The following is a 14,206-nucleotide window of genomic DNA, read 5'->3' on the forward strand; positions in this document are numbered from 1 at the left end:
CCTGATAGTGAGCTGAAGATGTGGTAGACCTGCTAAAATACCCAGAACCAGTAAGTGACACTACAGATAAATTATCCAAAGCTAGCCTGGAGACCTGATTGACAGTCAATAACTTCATACTATAAAAGCCCAGTCCCACATTTTAAGGGCAGGGTCTTCTATTATACCCTTTCTCAAAGTGTATGTGTGCATTTCTCAAAGTGTATGTGTGAATTTCCCAGTGTGGACTGGGGATGCTGTTCAAGGCTATTCCTCATGACTGAGAAAAATAAATTAGTCCACAGTCATGGGTGAACCTTATCTCTACTGAATTGTGGTTTTTTCTTAGCTTTAATACAATTGCTTTAAAACAATTACTTCAATATTGCATCATAATGCACTGTAAGAGCTGTTCTACCTCCTATATTATTCAGTAAATTATTCTGATTAAGATCTTTTTGTCCAATCATTATTATAATAAATCATACACATTTATATATCTGGTTTGCCATCCTTAAATCCTCCAGGACCAAGTTGTATAAAGGTTCATTTACACCTATAAAATCCTTTAGACATGAACCACTGACAGTCTGGGGTTAAGATTGGATCCAGCCATATCTATGCTCCTCTCTGAGAAGGATTTTGGAAAGCAAGGGGGCCCTGTCTGCACCTCGTGACTCAATGGGAGGGCTTCTTTAATAATTAAACTTTGTCTGAAGTTCCCACTCTGCCTGTGGCAGGCTCACCACACACGTGGTATATTTTTCTTGCACAAGATTGTCAGATTGGTCTTGGACTCCACAGATCTGTACGAGGCAAACATCCCTCTGTAGTGATCCCCTTTTACTGGCACCCCTTCCCAACTCTTCCACTGATTCTGACAATGTATTGCTCTGTGTCTGATTATCACACTACCTAACAGCTGTCTTCCAAGGGAAACAGCAAGTCGTGAACCTGCCCTGCATCATCTGTGACCAGCTCAGTTATAACCTGACAGCTGGAAGCACTTGATGCCATCCCAAGACAGGTAACAGTTCAGGGCATCATATCTCCAAGGGCACAGCCAAGTAGAAAACCAAGCAGAAGAAAGGATCCAGACCTTAGAGCAAAGGAGTGCACAGTGCAGATACACAGGTCTGCTTTTGTCAGTGAAAAGCTTTTGTACGTGGGCATTATTAATACTTAACCTCTCTCTGTGCACATTTACACACTGTGCACCTACCAGTAAGAGTGAAAATAATTTGGAATACACCGCTTACATTCTTTGTGTTCTAGTGAAAAGAGGACACAATCAGCAACCAAACCAAAGATTACCACTCTGTTACCAGGGGAAGTATTATCCTTCTCTGCAATATGCATAAACACCAACATAATAAAATAAATATGTATTTTGCAAAATGAAATGAGAAAAAAAGCACAGCAGTATGGAAGATATACAGAGTCAAAGAATTCACAGTCCTACATAACCAGATTTCCTTCTACTCCTCTTCATTGGAAATGCCTGTTCCACATCAGCCTGTTTCATGAGCATATTGAGGAATGCTCTTCTCTTGCTCATTCTAGAAAGCATCTATTCACAAAAGAAACTCTCAAGAGCACATACAGAAAATGAACATTAAAAGAGAAAGAAGAATACAGAAGATGTAATGTCTCCTTCACAAAAGAAACCTTACAGTAAAGTTTTAAGCAAGCTGCCTGTTTGAATCCTACTGACCAAATTTGTCAGCACTACTCCCTTAGGACATCATTCATGCACCTTTTAAATGGGATCTTTCTTGGGGGAAGCAGGTAAGAGGCATGATTGTAGCTATTAAATTAGCATTAGGGTAGCCACAGTCTTGAAGGATTGGGCTGTCTTTGATCAGTTCCTGAATACAAATGTCTTTCAATTAACTTTACAATAGTCACACTGCATACAGCAATCAAAACATGAAGCAAAGTATTTAAATTACATAGTCTGTTTTCTAAAAAAAGCCTAAGACAACTAGAAGACATCTCAGTGGCTGCACCAAAGAAGACTAATGCAGAAATGGATTTATATTTTTGTTCTTAAACAAAATAAACACAGAACCAAAAAGGTATATACAAAGAGCCAAAGAAATATTACAGATGAGAAGGGCTTCCCCATCCTGTTCTCACAGTGTAAGAGTCCTTTCCATGTAACAGCTAAGTCAAAAGCATAAGTCACTAGAAAATGGAATTCAATAGACAAATACATGATAGGATGAGGCAAGACTTGATCAATCTCTTATGAATGAGTGATTTGGTATGAGAGTAGTACAACCCACTACTCAACAGTTATGTCTTGTAAACAATAAAAAGAAGTGCTTCATTCTGTACCTTATGGTTGTCTATGGATGCTGCTTTCCTACCCTGCCAACAGGACATTTCATTAATTTGGAGAACAGCACACCTGAAGATACAGAGGTTCCTCTCTTGCTGCTGATTATATGTTTTTAAAGTCATTACTAAAAATTTCTGGATGTGCTGCTTCCCAGTTCTAAAATCCTTTATGCAAAAGCCTGAAGAGGGAACAAACCAAAGACACTAAATGAAAAGAACACTAGCTAAAGACTTCTGGAAGATTTAATCTCCTCTATCCCTATCTAATGGAAAATGGGCTACATAAACAGAGCAAGCTGATGGCCAGCAGCTAGCTTACAATGCACTTGCAGCCAACAGTGTCTGCATCCCACCCTTTATCACCTTCAATGCCAAAGGCCTGGGATGACTCTAGTTGCCATATGAAATTCAAGAGGAAAACCCACATTGGCACTTTCTCCTGCTATACCTATCTCCTGCCTGCTGGTGGGGATGGCCAAGTTCTCAAAAGGCTTGGGACATTCCCTCTGCTGCCTGAAATAAGGGATGCTGATGTAAACATGTAATTCATTAAGGAAAGGGCAATGATTCAATACAAACTCTTTCATTACACTGAGCAGGTCACAAGCTAAAGTGGAAGTTTAGGGTTTGTAATTCAATTAGACAGCATAATGCCAGTCTGTTCTCTCACAAACCCAATTTTGTTTTAGAGATCAAGCTTCTGTGCATTCATTTGGAAAACAAGATCCTTCTTCCAAATGCTGCTAGTTTACAGCTCCAGCCTCTTCACAGGTCCTTCCAGGTGCCCAGTCCACTCCTCCAGCAGCAGTCAACCAAACACCATTAGGCTGGTTCGAGGCAGCACAGGGACAATGAGTCTGCAGTAACAATGTTCAGATAACATAGTAGCTTTCACTATAGGAAGAATCCTCCTCAGAGTCCTCACTGTCACAACTGTTCATTGACGAGATGGAGTAGGTGGTAGAAGGGACACCGTTGTCACTGCCTGTGGCTGGCTTCACCATCACATTCTGTTTCTCTGCATTCAAAACACACAGAAACAAAAGTTAGCTGTGACCACTGTACCCACAAGTGCTAAATTACTACTTCTCTTAGAAACTATGTTTTAGCTTCTCACAGTCTTTCAAGCTGCAGGATATAGGCCTTTTTCATTTCAGTTTTCAGCAAAAAAACCCAAATGAATGGGAGTTATTTATTTGCTTGTTTTCTTAAGTGCTCAAAAGTGTTCTCTATGTCTTTTCCTATTAAGGTAACACAGGTGAGGAGGAGACATTCTCCACCCCTTCACAGGGACACAACAGGCAACGGAAGTGGCTAACTATTTCAGTGTCTTGCCAGGTAAGAAAAGGAAAGAAAAAGCGTGGTAAGGGGCTCTCAAACAGGTACTGATTGTTCAGGACATTTATAGCCTCATCAAAAGCTTCATCTATTTAAGACTGCAAGCTGTCCTTCTAGTGCTGGGGCTACTAAGACTCCTAGAAAGGTTTCTTGGAATGCCTTGACAGCTTCTCAAGTGCGACTTCCAATATCATTCTTCTTTTAATAGGTATTTCTTAGGAATTAATTTTAAATAGACAAATGGTTATCTTCATTTCAATCAAAATGTTTCCATCACGGCACAAAAAGAGGCACAGAAACCATTTCACCTTCTAGCTGAAGTGTGTCACAGTAAATGTAAATTATTTCCTACTGGTAGCTATTTCTGAAGGTAGGCTAAGAACTCATTTGCTTTTTGTTTGAACAAGGATGAAGACCATTGGTGTAGCACACAATGGGCTGCACTGAAGGCACCACTTCAGCCAGTGCCCATCAGCCACCTGAGCAGACACCTAGGAGCACTGTGGCACTCTGCAGATGCATGCATTGCACAGGGGCTGCCTCAGTTCCACAGAGGTAAAAGCAATCCTTGTAGCTGAGCCGGGCAGCCTCTCAGCAGTGCAGCCCTTCCTGAGGGAATCAGACTGAAAGGCTTACATAGGTTATCATTTCAGGCTTGAACTAGCACTGCTTAGTCATGTCATTCTGTCACCATGGCACATCTATCAAAAGCACCTTTCTTTTGGTAAAAATACAATTTGATACACTGCAAAATTAAGGATCATGCACTCATCTCTATGAAGGGAAAACAAAACAATTACTTAAGAGAACACAGCAACAGAAATTTAAGGGGTAGCAGGAACAGACATCTACATTTCAGCACCTAGATACCAATGTCAAGTGCTCTACAAAGAAATTTAGAAGGAAGCAAACTAGAAATAACCCATACTGGGGTTATTAATAAAACAACCACCATGATGCACAGTATTTTAGCAACAACTAGGCAAGATGTTATGCCTGTAAGCCACAGTGGCTTTAATTCCACAAAAATAAACATGTCAGAGCAACTGTCAGTTCAGTCATACTTACATGATATACCAGTGTCTCTTTCAGAGATTTCCTACATAAATCTAGCACATAGAAAAGAATTCAGAATTTCTTGTCAGGTCTGCTGAGTTTCTGCAATTATGTACTCTGCAATTTAATCAAAAGTGCCTGGTACATTTTTCAAGGACCATTCTATGTCTTTTTGCTTTTATTAAGTGATGTCTTTGAAAGAGCATGGTTAAACTAAGTTTTCCTGCCAGACCATGAAATTCATACTGAAGTCATTTTCCAAACTTTGTACTTATTTTATTTTACTATGCAGTAAAGCTCGTTAGTAGACAGACCTCATTATTATTTTTTTAGTGTTTCTGCAGTATTCCCTGAGCATCTTCTTGGTATATAGGTGCCAAAGAAAGTTGTGCAAAACAGATGGAATAAGAGATTGTATTCATCATGCCACATCCACCCACCTCTCACCTTTCCGCTCTCTGATAAGGCTCAGGCGATGCTCTTTCATTTCCACATCCAGTTTTTCTACCATCCTGTTAATGCAGTTGTCCAGCACCAGAGAGCGTGTCTGTGATTTGATCTCCTGCCTGCAGATAGGGCACTCCACTTTACGTTTTGTCCACTCATTGATGCAGTAGGAGCAGAAGCTGTGTGCACAGTTCAGAGTCACTGCCTGTGGAATTCAGCAGAAGGACACTGGTCACTGCAAGCTCATACAGGCACTGCCAAGCAAAAATGTACTGAATACAGGGAACTATTAGATGGATATTTTGTAAAGAGAAAGGGACTGGAGAGCCCAAAGCCTTTAGGGCCTTCACAGGAGTCCGACACAAACTCCCCCAGACCAGTGTTACAAGTCAGTTAATGGAGTCACTGTAAGTCACAGCAAGTCAGAAACAGGGAAAAGTAATTAATTTTTACAAGTTACCCCAATTTGAAAAGCATAACTTATGGAAAAAACTCAAGATACTGCAAAATAGCATCTTAATGTACTGAGAAACCAGAAATTAAAATTTCAGCTAGCTCTTAAGCCATTATAACAAGGCTAACACAACAGGTTTCCCATAGTAAAACAATAATGTCATGAAACTGACCTTATAGCAAAACATAAACAAAAATAATAGTCTACACGACAAGCATAGCCTATTAGTTGTAGAATCAGTAATAGCCTATTACTTGTAGACTCAGTTATATTGTTCAGATAGCCTATTACATAGCCTATTACTTGTAGAATCAGTTATATTGTTCAGATAATATTTTTCTTTGAGAAATTGGCCTGTTTTCATTAAAACAGGCCAATTTCTCAAAGAAAAAAATTATCTGAACAATATAAACATACCAGGACTTGATTGAATACTATACCTCCCTTCCTTTACTAACCTCTCCATATAGCTAAACCTTAGACAGTCCAACTCTAGTCAGCCCCAGGCAGCTGTCAGCAACAACTCAGGGCACCAGTTCAAAAACCTACACAAGTACTCCAAACTTATGTGCATATTAGGATTAAGCACTCTTGTCTATGCAGATAGAGACATTAAAGTTGAACTTGGAGTCGAGCAAAGAATAGTCAGGGAAGACAGAATAGATCTCTGGATCAACTCTTTCCCATAAGAACTCAGTGTGGGTCTGTTGGGACTGTTAAACAAGGTAAGTAAGGAAAAGGGCTTAAATACTGTGTTACTAGAGCTATGGAAAGCTTCTCAAGTCTCTTTTTTACTGGCAAACCCATACAGGTTTAAACATACCTCGATAAAGTGCTCAGAACAGATTGTGCACTGCAACTCATTCTCCAACACATCATTCATCTGATTCAACACCTCTTCTTTTTGGGCTCTCACCTTTTCCTTCTCCTCCTGGTGGAAAAGTACATGTTGTTGTGTATCAACAAAGAACAAGGTTTTTCTCAACTGGCATAAGTGTGGGCAGGGGAAGAAAATCACACTGCAGATCTCTACATGTCAAGTGGAGTGGATATCTATCACATACTCAGATCTGTAATCTCTTTCCTCTTTGTAGTCTCAGCAGTATTGGGAATATTCCCACCCACTACAGAGAACTTGGAAGAGAGAACAGCTATTACTCAAAATTCCCTTCAGCCTAAAGGAACTACCAGCAGATCAATCTTTTCAGAATCTTTTTCAACCTGTTCCTAGCAAGAGTTTGGCTTTAATCAGTTGGTTTTTTTTGGTGTCTGATATAAAAAGCAGAACACTCAACAGACTAAACACCTCAAAAACAAAAAAAAAAGAAGGAATAAAGTTTAAAACATCTACTTGCATTTAACAACCTAATAATCTTTTTGTTTGTTTGTTAAGAGTTAAATTAGGCTGATTAGGCTAAGTGCCTGCTGTATTTTCTAAAAATAACAGGAAAATTCTACTAACTGAAGCTATAGTTGAAACAGCAACAAATTTCCAAAGATGACATTAAAAAAACAAAGCAAACTGCCAGTGGTGGACAATGTGATAACTTCCAAAAGTAAGACACAGGAAAGGATCTCCTTAATTATTTTCTACTCATCACTTTGTGTCAAGGGCAGGAAGAACTGTGGTTTATCTCATTCATTATTCAAATTCCACATTAGTTCTGTCCTTCAATCCCTTTTGGAACTGCTGTCACAATGCACTTTTACTTGAATACACTTTAACTGAAAATGAAGCACCTCACTTTTCAAACACTTTTGGTTTGTCAGTGGATTTTTTTTCCTGTTATTTCTGGCTTGATTTTTTGTTTGTTTGTTTTTCAAAGAAAGGGTGCAATGGGACCATTTCTCTTCCAAAATGCACTGTTCAGCTGCTATGGGCTTTCTTTATGATTGAGAAAGATCTAGTAACAACTGTTTGACACCAATTTATGAAAAGGGCACGGTGCCTCCTTCCAGTGTCAGCTGCCATCTCAAAACACAGAAATTTTGCACTATAGGAGGCCAGGCAGAGCCAAGACAAATGTTAAATAAACCATTTCCTCTGCTCATGCAGCATATCATGTTTCACTTATGAATAAAACTAAGAATGCAGTTATTCCTTACCTTGGTTTCTTCCAGTTCTTTATTCTTGGCTCGAATTATCTCCTCAAAATCTTTTTTATTACGATTCAGTTCTTCCATCAAAGCACGATGCTGTAACAACACCATTCCAGATGTTATAAGGGTACCATTCTAAGCTATCCTATTAAAGATATGTGGCCATAGTTATAAGGTTCAGCACACTCATTTCTCCTATTCTCCTAGAAGAGCAACACATGCAAGTTGAGGTGTTAAGGCAGTTTATCCTTAACTTAAAATTGGAATGCACTGCCAGTTATTTATGACCTTCCCAGTGCCATCACACTTTGCATTCCCTCTTCCAGGTTACTCTTTCACTTCAGTTAGGTTTCTTCAGTCACCTAAGGCACAGTCCTTGTCTTCTACCAAGAGGCCACAACATTTGGAAAGATTTAAATATCCGAGCTACACAGTTAGACCAAACCTAGACTCATAATCACTTGCCTCTTGCAGGACCTGGGCTAGCTGCTCCTTCAGATTCTCTTCGCCTTGTTGACATTTTTCTCCCTGGGTGGGGTAAGAAGCGGGGGGGAAAAAAAAGACTTGAAGAACATAAGAGAGAAAATTACTACTCTGCACACTCTCTTTAGAGGATATGCTTAAGGAAACACTGATTTCAATAAACAGTGATATGTTCCACTCTTGGGTTACATATGTACAACAGAAATTAGAGCTACCATTTACTGTGATGAGTTAAAATGGATATATCATTTACAGTTCCATATTTGGAATATCTCCACATTATTCTAGCTCAAAAAGCACCAGCACATTCATAGAAGCAAAGAGATCAGCAACAGCCTAAAAGATGCAACTCTGTCTTTGAGTACATTCAAAGACTTCAGAGATACTTAAAGCTCCAGGTAAATGTCCCATTGTTTCTAAGGACACAACTCCAAACTTTCTGTACTTCTCATACTTCTATCTTGTCTTTAGCAATGGACTTTAAGGAAGTAACTAATAAATTATTAGACTCACTCCAAGATGAATCCTCACTTTCTTTAAACCTGATTTTGAGTGGTCTCGAGTTCAAACAGATTTTGGTCTCTTACCAAAAAAGCAACTTATCACATATACTTACTGCTTAAAGGTACTTACAGATTGCAAGAAAGGGTTTTTTGAAAGTAGGAAAATAATCTCCTTCCCCCCAGGGATTAAGGCATGCAGTATTTCATTGACTGTAAAAACAGTGCACTTGCCATGCAAACTGGGCTTTACTTCAGCCATATACTGAGAGATATTCACACTTAAAGTAATTACTTTTCAACTTGTCCTCTCTATAAGCAACAGAGATCAGGCAATAACTTTCATTTTCTTATTTAAAAACATGCTTCTTTCCAACTGAAATGCTTTATTTTGCACCTTTTTCTGAATTCCCCATGCAGCCAAATCTCTTTTGTCTCTGCACTTTCTTTTGGTATATGCACTGTGATACGTGCTAAGTTAAATACTTCCACGAAAACTTTAGTAGGGGTAAATCACACAAGCACTATTTTTGTTACTGTACAGTTCAAGAGCTATTTTGGATCAATGCCTTACATGAGGCATTCCATCAAAGTGAAGACACAGGTCAAAATTATTGCCACCACTATACCTCTAGCTTCTGCTGCTCTTTACAGAATGTCCTCTCCAGCTCTTCCACCTGCTGCTGCTGATGCTCTTGCTCCATGCAGAGTTGGTTCTGCAACTCCTGCAGCTCCTGTTCCATTACTAGGATCTCCTTCTGATCACATTTCCTGTGCTTCTGCTTGACATTTAGAACTGCAGTCTGCTTCTCCTGCACTTTAACCTTTAATTTCATTGTATCTTCTAGAGATTTCCTCAGCTTTTTCAAGCCAGTCCATGACTCTACAAGACCGGAGCCTTTCTGGTCCTGCTGGGGGACAGTCACAGCTTTGGAGTGCAGAGGGCTACCATGCACTGGAGCACCGTCCCCCTCACTGGGCCCAGGAGAAGGCAGCTTGACATCCATCTTCTCTGTTAGCCGTTTGGCCTCTTCTGCCTGTCCCCATGATTTATCTAAAGGTTCATTGCCACAGGACATTCTGTCTCTTTTGCATCTGGAGTTTGAAGGGCCTTCTGATTCACATGTCTCCAATTCCTCCAAACTAAATTTACGTTTAGGTCTTGAACTCTTAGCTTTCCCCAGGTCACTTCTCTGGGCTAAAAAGGGTCTAATTTTCTCCCATTCATCTTTAATCACTTCATACTCGTATTCAGCAGTCTCTCTGTTTTCCAAAGGCACTCCCAACTCGATACGGTCTCCTTCAGCAATAGGATAGACTTTTGATGGATCCAGGCGCTGTTTATTAAGCCAAACTCCATTTAGACTCTGCCAATAAACACAGAACCACCAAAATTTAATATGTAGTTACAGTATCCTCTGAAAGTTATTTCTGGCAACTGTAAGTAAACACAGCCAACCTCTTCAGTGCTTCAATCAGAACAAGCCACCTCTTCAAATAAACCTTTTAATATACAGTTTACAGGCTCAGTGTTGCATTTATTACAGTTACTGCACTGTATTATTTACTGCACATTATTCTTGCATTACAGATTTTGTGTACAAGCACCAAGAACAACATTCTGACATATGTGCTTGTGCAGAAGGGAAACAATGAATGCTGAGGGGAAAACCTGCACAAAAGCTTCAGAAATAAGAACTAAATAATAAAAAGACTCCACAATAGATCATTGTCAGTAACATAGAATACTACCGTAATTTTTCCTGACAATTAATGTTACCTGAAATTCCAGAAAAAAATGGGAAATAGAAAGAAGCATTGGCTATACTCCTTGCAGAAAACAAAGTTTTTCATAAATACAAGGAGACTGTAAAGAAGGAAAATGTTCTTCTAGAGATAATGTTCAAAGCACAAAAATGGTTTCAAAATTAGCTCAAGAAATAATTTTCAAAACCAGCAAAACTGGTCTATCTCTGGATGAACTGCAGAAACACTAGGAACTGACATGTCTCAATTAGATTCAATGAAACAAGCTGACCAACTGGTCAACAGTGAAAACAGACAGGAAGTGTTAATAGTTAATCTATGGTAGATGTTTCCTATCATGCACTAGCATTAGGTTTTCAAGTTTATACATGTACTACAAGAGGGTTTTGTTTAAGAGCAGTGTAATTTTAATAGTAGCCACTCCATTCCTTTCTGACTAATCTGCTGTCAACCCAAACATCCTTCAAATCTGCCTGATGTGTTGAACGTTTTTGTTCTACCGGTGCTGTTTTAAAGCAAATTATTCATTTTACTGTTTTCAGACCAAATGAGAAAGTAGAGAGATCATGATATTAAAACAGATTACTGAAGTCAAAGTGAGACCCAGTTGAGAACTCTTGACATCAACATTTTATCCTAATTAGCTGAGAAGAACTTTCAGGAGAAACTCATTTGAACACAACATGAAGCATGGCTTTTCTAACACTAGATTCTTGTTGACGTTCATTACAATTAAAGCAATTGTGTCGCTACAATAAGGAGTTGCACTTTACCTTTTCATCAGCACTACAAGAGTGTTATCCTTTTGAAAGGATAAAATCCTATGTCAAAATTCATGTAGGATATTTTTTTAAGAAAGTGACACCAAACAAGTTCACAGATTGCAAGGTGCCCTTGGCCAGGCCACACTGGTCTGAAAAATGCTAAACCAAGAGGTGGATCTACATACAGAAAGTAATCCAGTCTGCATCCCTACTGCAGCAGACTGAAGTTTCCTGCTGGAAGTGCACAACAGGTAAAACATGTTCCCATGGACCTTCTATCACACTTATGCTATACCATAGCCTATTCACTGCTAGATCCAAAACAATGGATTCTATTCAATGAATCTCAGAGAACAAGGTCTTCAATTGGTCTCCGTACCTTGTTATCCCTGACAGTCCACTGCCCTTCTGCATTCTGCTGGAAGACACAGTGCTTACGAGAGATCATCAGGGGACAGGTTTTTGACACCAGCTGGTACGTGATATCTAATCCTCGGCCAATAGTCACCTAAAAATAAAGTAGTGTAGTTATTGCAATCAGTAATGACATGGTCATTTCAGGTTATGGCACTTCAATTTAAGTACAGCAAAACTCTAGATCAACATCTTATGGTTATTCCAAAAAGTTTGGCGTAATATGATTCTTTTTCATTTAAATTTAAGAGTATATAGAAAATGGAAGCTTACAAAGTATTATCTTTCTCTCCCACTGAGGAAATTTTGATTTCTCTGAGGCACATTACAACCTTGGTTTTATGGAAATCTTCCTCAGCACCAAAGCTGCTCAAAGCCACTCACAAAACATCTATGTTCCACCTCACTCATTATCTAACCATGTCTTCAAACTAGCACTATTGTGCGTGGGTCTCAAGATTACTTCTTACCCTCTTCTTTTGCTAGTTGCATCTGTTCAACCATTTGTGAACAGGAAATATACAGGAAAAAAAATTGTCCAGAAAGCTGCCATCAAAAAAAGTGCACACTCAACATTGCCCTAAATACACAGTACTTGTATAAATCACATTATCAATCTCATGGCTCAGAATCTAAGCTACAGATGCAGCTCATAACCAGTAGTAAAAGTGATCTAAGTAACTGGATTAGACTCTTAATAGTACCTTCTGGAAGAAAGGACATAATTTAATTGTACTATTGTACAGTATCTTATTAAATCTCATCTAATTTCAGATTGCCATTTAAAGCACATCCCTGCTCTCCCTCTCTCTGCTGCCTCCTCTGCACACTTCTCTTAATTTATGTGTGCATTGCATTACCTGAGCAGTTCTCACTTGAGTTTAGAGCAAGAACTCAGACCCCCGTGTCATAACCAAAGGCAAGGAAGCAAATTAAGATGACAAAAGCAAACTTAACCATGTTAGTGCCCACCTCTTACATGTTTCATATATGTTTTTGTTAGCATGGATTGCATATGTAAGAGGTACAGATACTCAAATGGATAAAGACTCCCTTCTTCATGAGGATTCAAACATAAAACCAGCTTTGCATTTGTCCCAGCAGTGGCATCCTCAGGGCCCAGTCACACACATCTGCAGGACCTCACATACCAATATGAGTGACAGCAAGCAGGGCCAGTCACAAAACTCCCCCTTGATCAAGTTCATTTAGCAAACAGGGGCCCAAGATGTTACCCCTCACCTGCTGGAGTTCAGTGCTGCTCACAGCAGTACTGGCAAATCACATCCCATCCCCACACATCAGCACTGTCCTTTGGCACCAAAGCGGTCACAGCACCAAGCCTGACAGGGTTCAAGAAGTGTTTGGACAACGCCCTCAGGCATGTGGTGTGATTCTTAGGGCTGTCCTGGGCAGAGTCAGGAGTTGGACTCTATGATCCTTGTGAGTCCCGACCAACTCAGGATATTCTATGATTATAATTAAAATCTCCAGCAAAAGCAGTGTGTGCTCTGTGGCCTGGCACACCTACAGCACCAGAATGCCATCAGCCTCCCGGCTGTGAATGACAACCACTGTGCAGACAATCAGAGCAGTAATATCCCAAACTGGATTCCCTGCACATTTACCAGTGCCCTGGCTGTAAGTTGTTACCTCCAGTCCTTCACTGAGGAGATCTGCACATCTCAGGGCTTCGAATCCATGATGGGAGAGTAACAAAAGCACACATTTGGATGGGACCCTTTTGCAGTGTGTGAGCACAAGGCCTTGACCACAGCATCAGCCACACCACCTGATTTTGACCACCAGAACAGCAATCCTTTTACGCTGCCCCAACGTGATCACATATCTTTGCCTGCTGGGTTTTAGGGAAGGGTACCAGGGCCCATTTTTCAAGTAAAATCCACGATCGCTGAGAAAATGACTATTCCTGTACCGCACCAAAACATAACCAATACAATTTAAACGCGACCTCGTTTACACCTGAATACCTAATGTCTTAGGACTGTTAACCTCGCCAAAAGCATCGCTTTGCTAATTACGCTACGGATTCCCTTCGTCCTCACGTCACACGAACAACTCTATCTAAATACGACAGAAGAATTCAGAGATATAAACAAGCGAAGGCTTGGCCAAGGCGACCCCAGCGCCGGGTCCGCCCTCCTTGCCCGCGGGCGTTACCGGGGCTGAACGGCGCTCGCCCGCTCGGGCGGCCCGGCCGGGCGGCCGCTCCCAACGGCCCCGAACGGAGGCTGCTCCTTAAGCGGGAAGCGCTGTAAGAAACCAGGAGACCGCACCAAACTGCGCCCCGAGAGCCGTGCCCACCCGCCCGCTCCGAGGGCCGGAGCCCGGCGCGGCTCACCTGCGTGCCGGCCTCCAGCAGGAGCCAGTCGCCGCTGGCCCCGACTCGGCGGAGGCACCAGGCCAGGCACGGCACCCCGTGCACCGCCATGGCGCCCGCCCGCCGCGACCGGCGGCGGCGGGGACGGCGCTCGCCGGGGACGGGAGGGGCGGGGCGGGATGTGAGATGGGGCGGGATGGGACGGGATGGGATGGGAAGG

At 41.0% G+C, this 14,206-nt stretch overlaps 1 protein-coding gene across 2 annotated transcripts; it reads right to left on the bottom strand.

Moving 5' to 3' along the window:
• Positions 1–2,776: 2,776 nt before the first annotated feature.
• Positions 2,777–14,121, bottom strand: RNF8 (ring finger protein 8). 2 transcript variants are annotated; one of them, XM_058020207.1, is made up of 8 exons: positions 14,008–14,121; positions 11,611–11,739; positions 9,330–10,067; positions 8,183–8,245; positions 7,724–7,813; positions 6,441–6,548; positions 5,164–5,368; positions 2,777–3,340 (listed from the first exon to the last, which is right to left on the bottom strand). In XM_058020207.1, exons 1-8 carry the CDS (start codon positions 14,095–14,097, stop codon positions 3,195–3,197), a joined length of 1,569 nt encoding a protein of 522 aa, XP_057876190.1. In that variant the 5' UTR covers positions 14,098–14,121; the 3' UTR covers positions 2,777–3,194. The 2 variants fall into 2 exon arrangements, with proteins under 2 accessions (XP_057876190.1, XP_057876192.1); XM_058020209.1 differs by having other exon boundaries at positions 3,205–3,340; positions 5,157–5,368.
• Between the last annotated feature and the right edge of the window lie 85 nt (positions 14,122–14,206).

The sequence above is a fragment of the Melospiza georgiana genome, chromosome 3, assembly GCF_028018845.1.
Source record: "Melospiza georgiana isolate bMelGeo1 chromosome 3, bMelGeo1.pri, whole genome shotgun sequence".
NCBI lineage: Eukaryota > Metazoa > Chordata > Aves > Passeriformes > Passerellidae > Melospiza > Melospiza georgiana.

Bases quoted from the DNA above. Each gene is read 5' to 3' on its own strand.
- RNF8 (XM_058020207.1), bottom strand. From the start codon at position 14,097: ATGGCGGTGCACGGGGTGCCGTGCCTGGCCTGGTGCCTCCGCCGAGTC. The intron at 11,740-14,007 runs GTGAGCCGCGCC...CTTTATTTTTAG, and splicing joins TGCTGGAGGCCGGCACGCAG to GTGACTATTGGCCGAGGATT. The intron at 5,369-6,440 runs GTATGTTTAAAC...TGAATTCCACAG, and splicing joins GTTCTGAGCACTTTATCGAG to GCAGTGACTCTGAACTGTGC.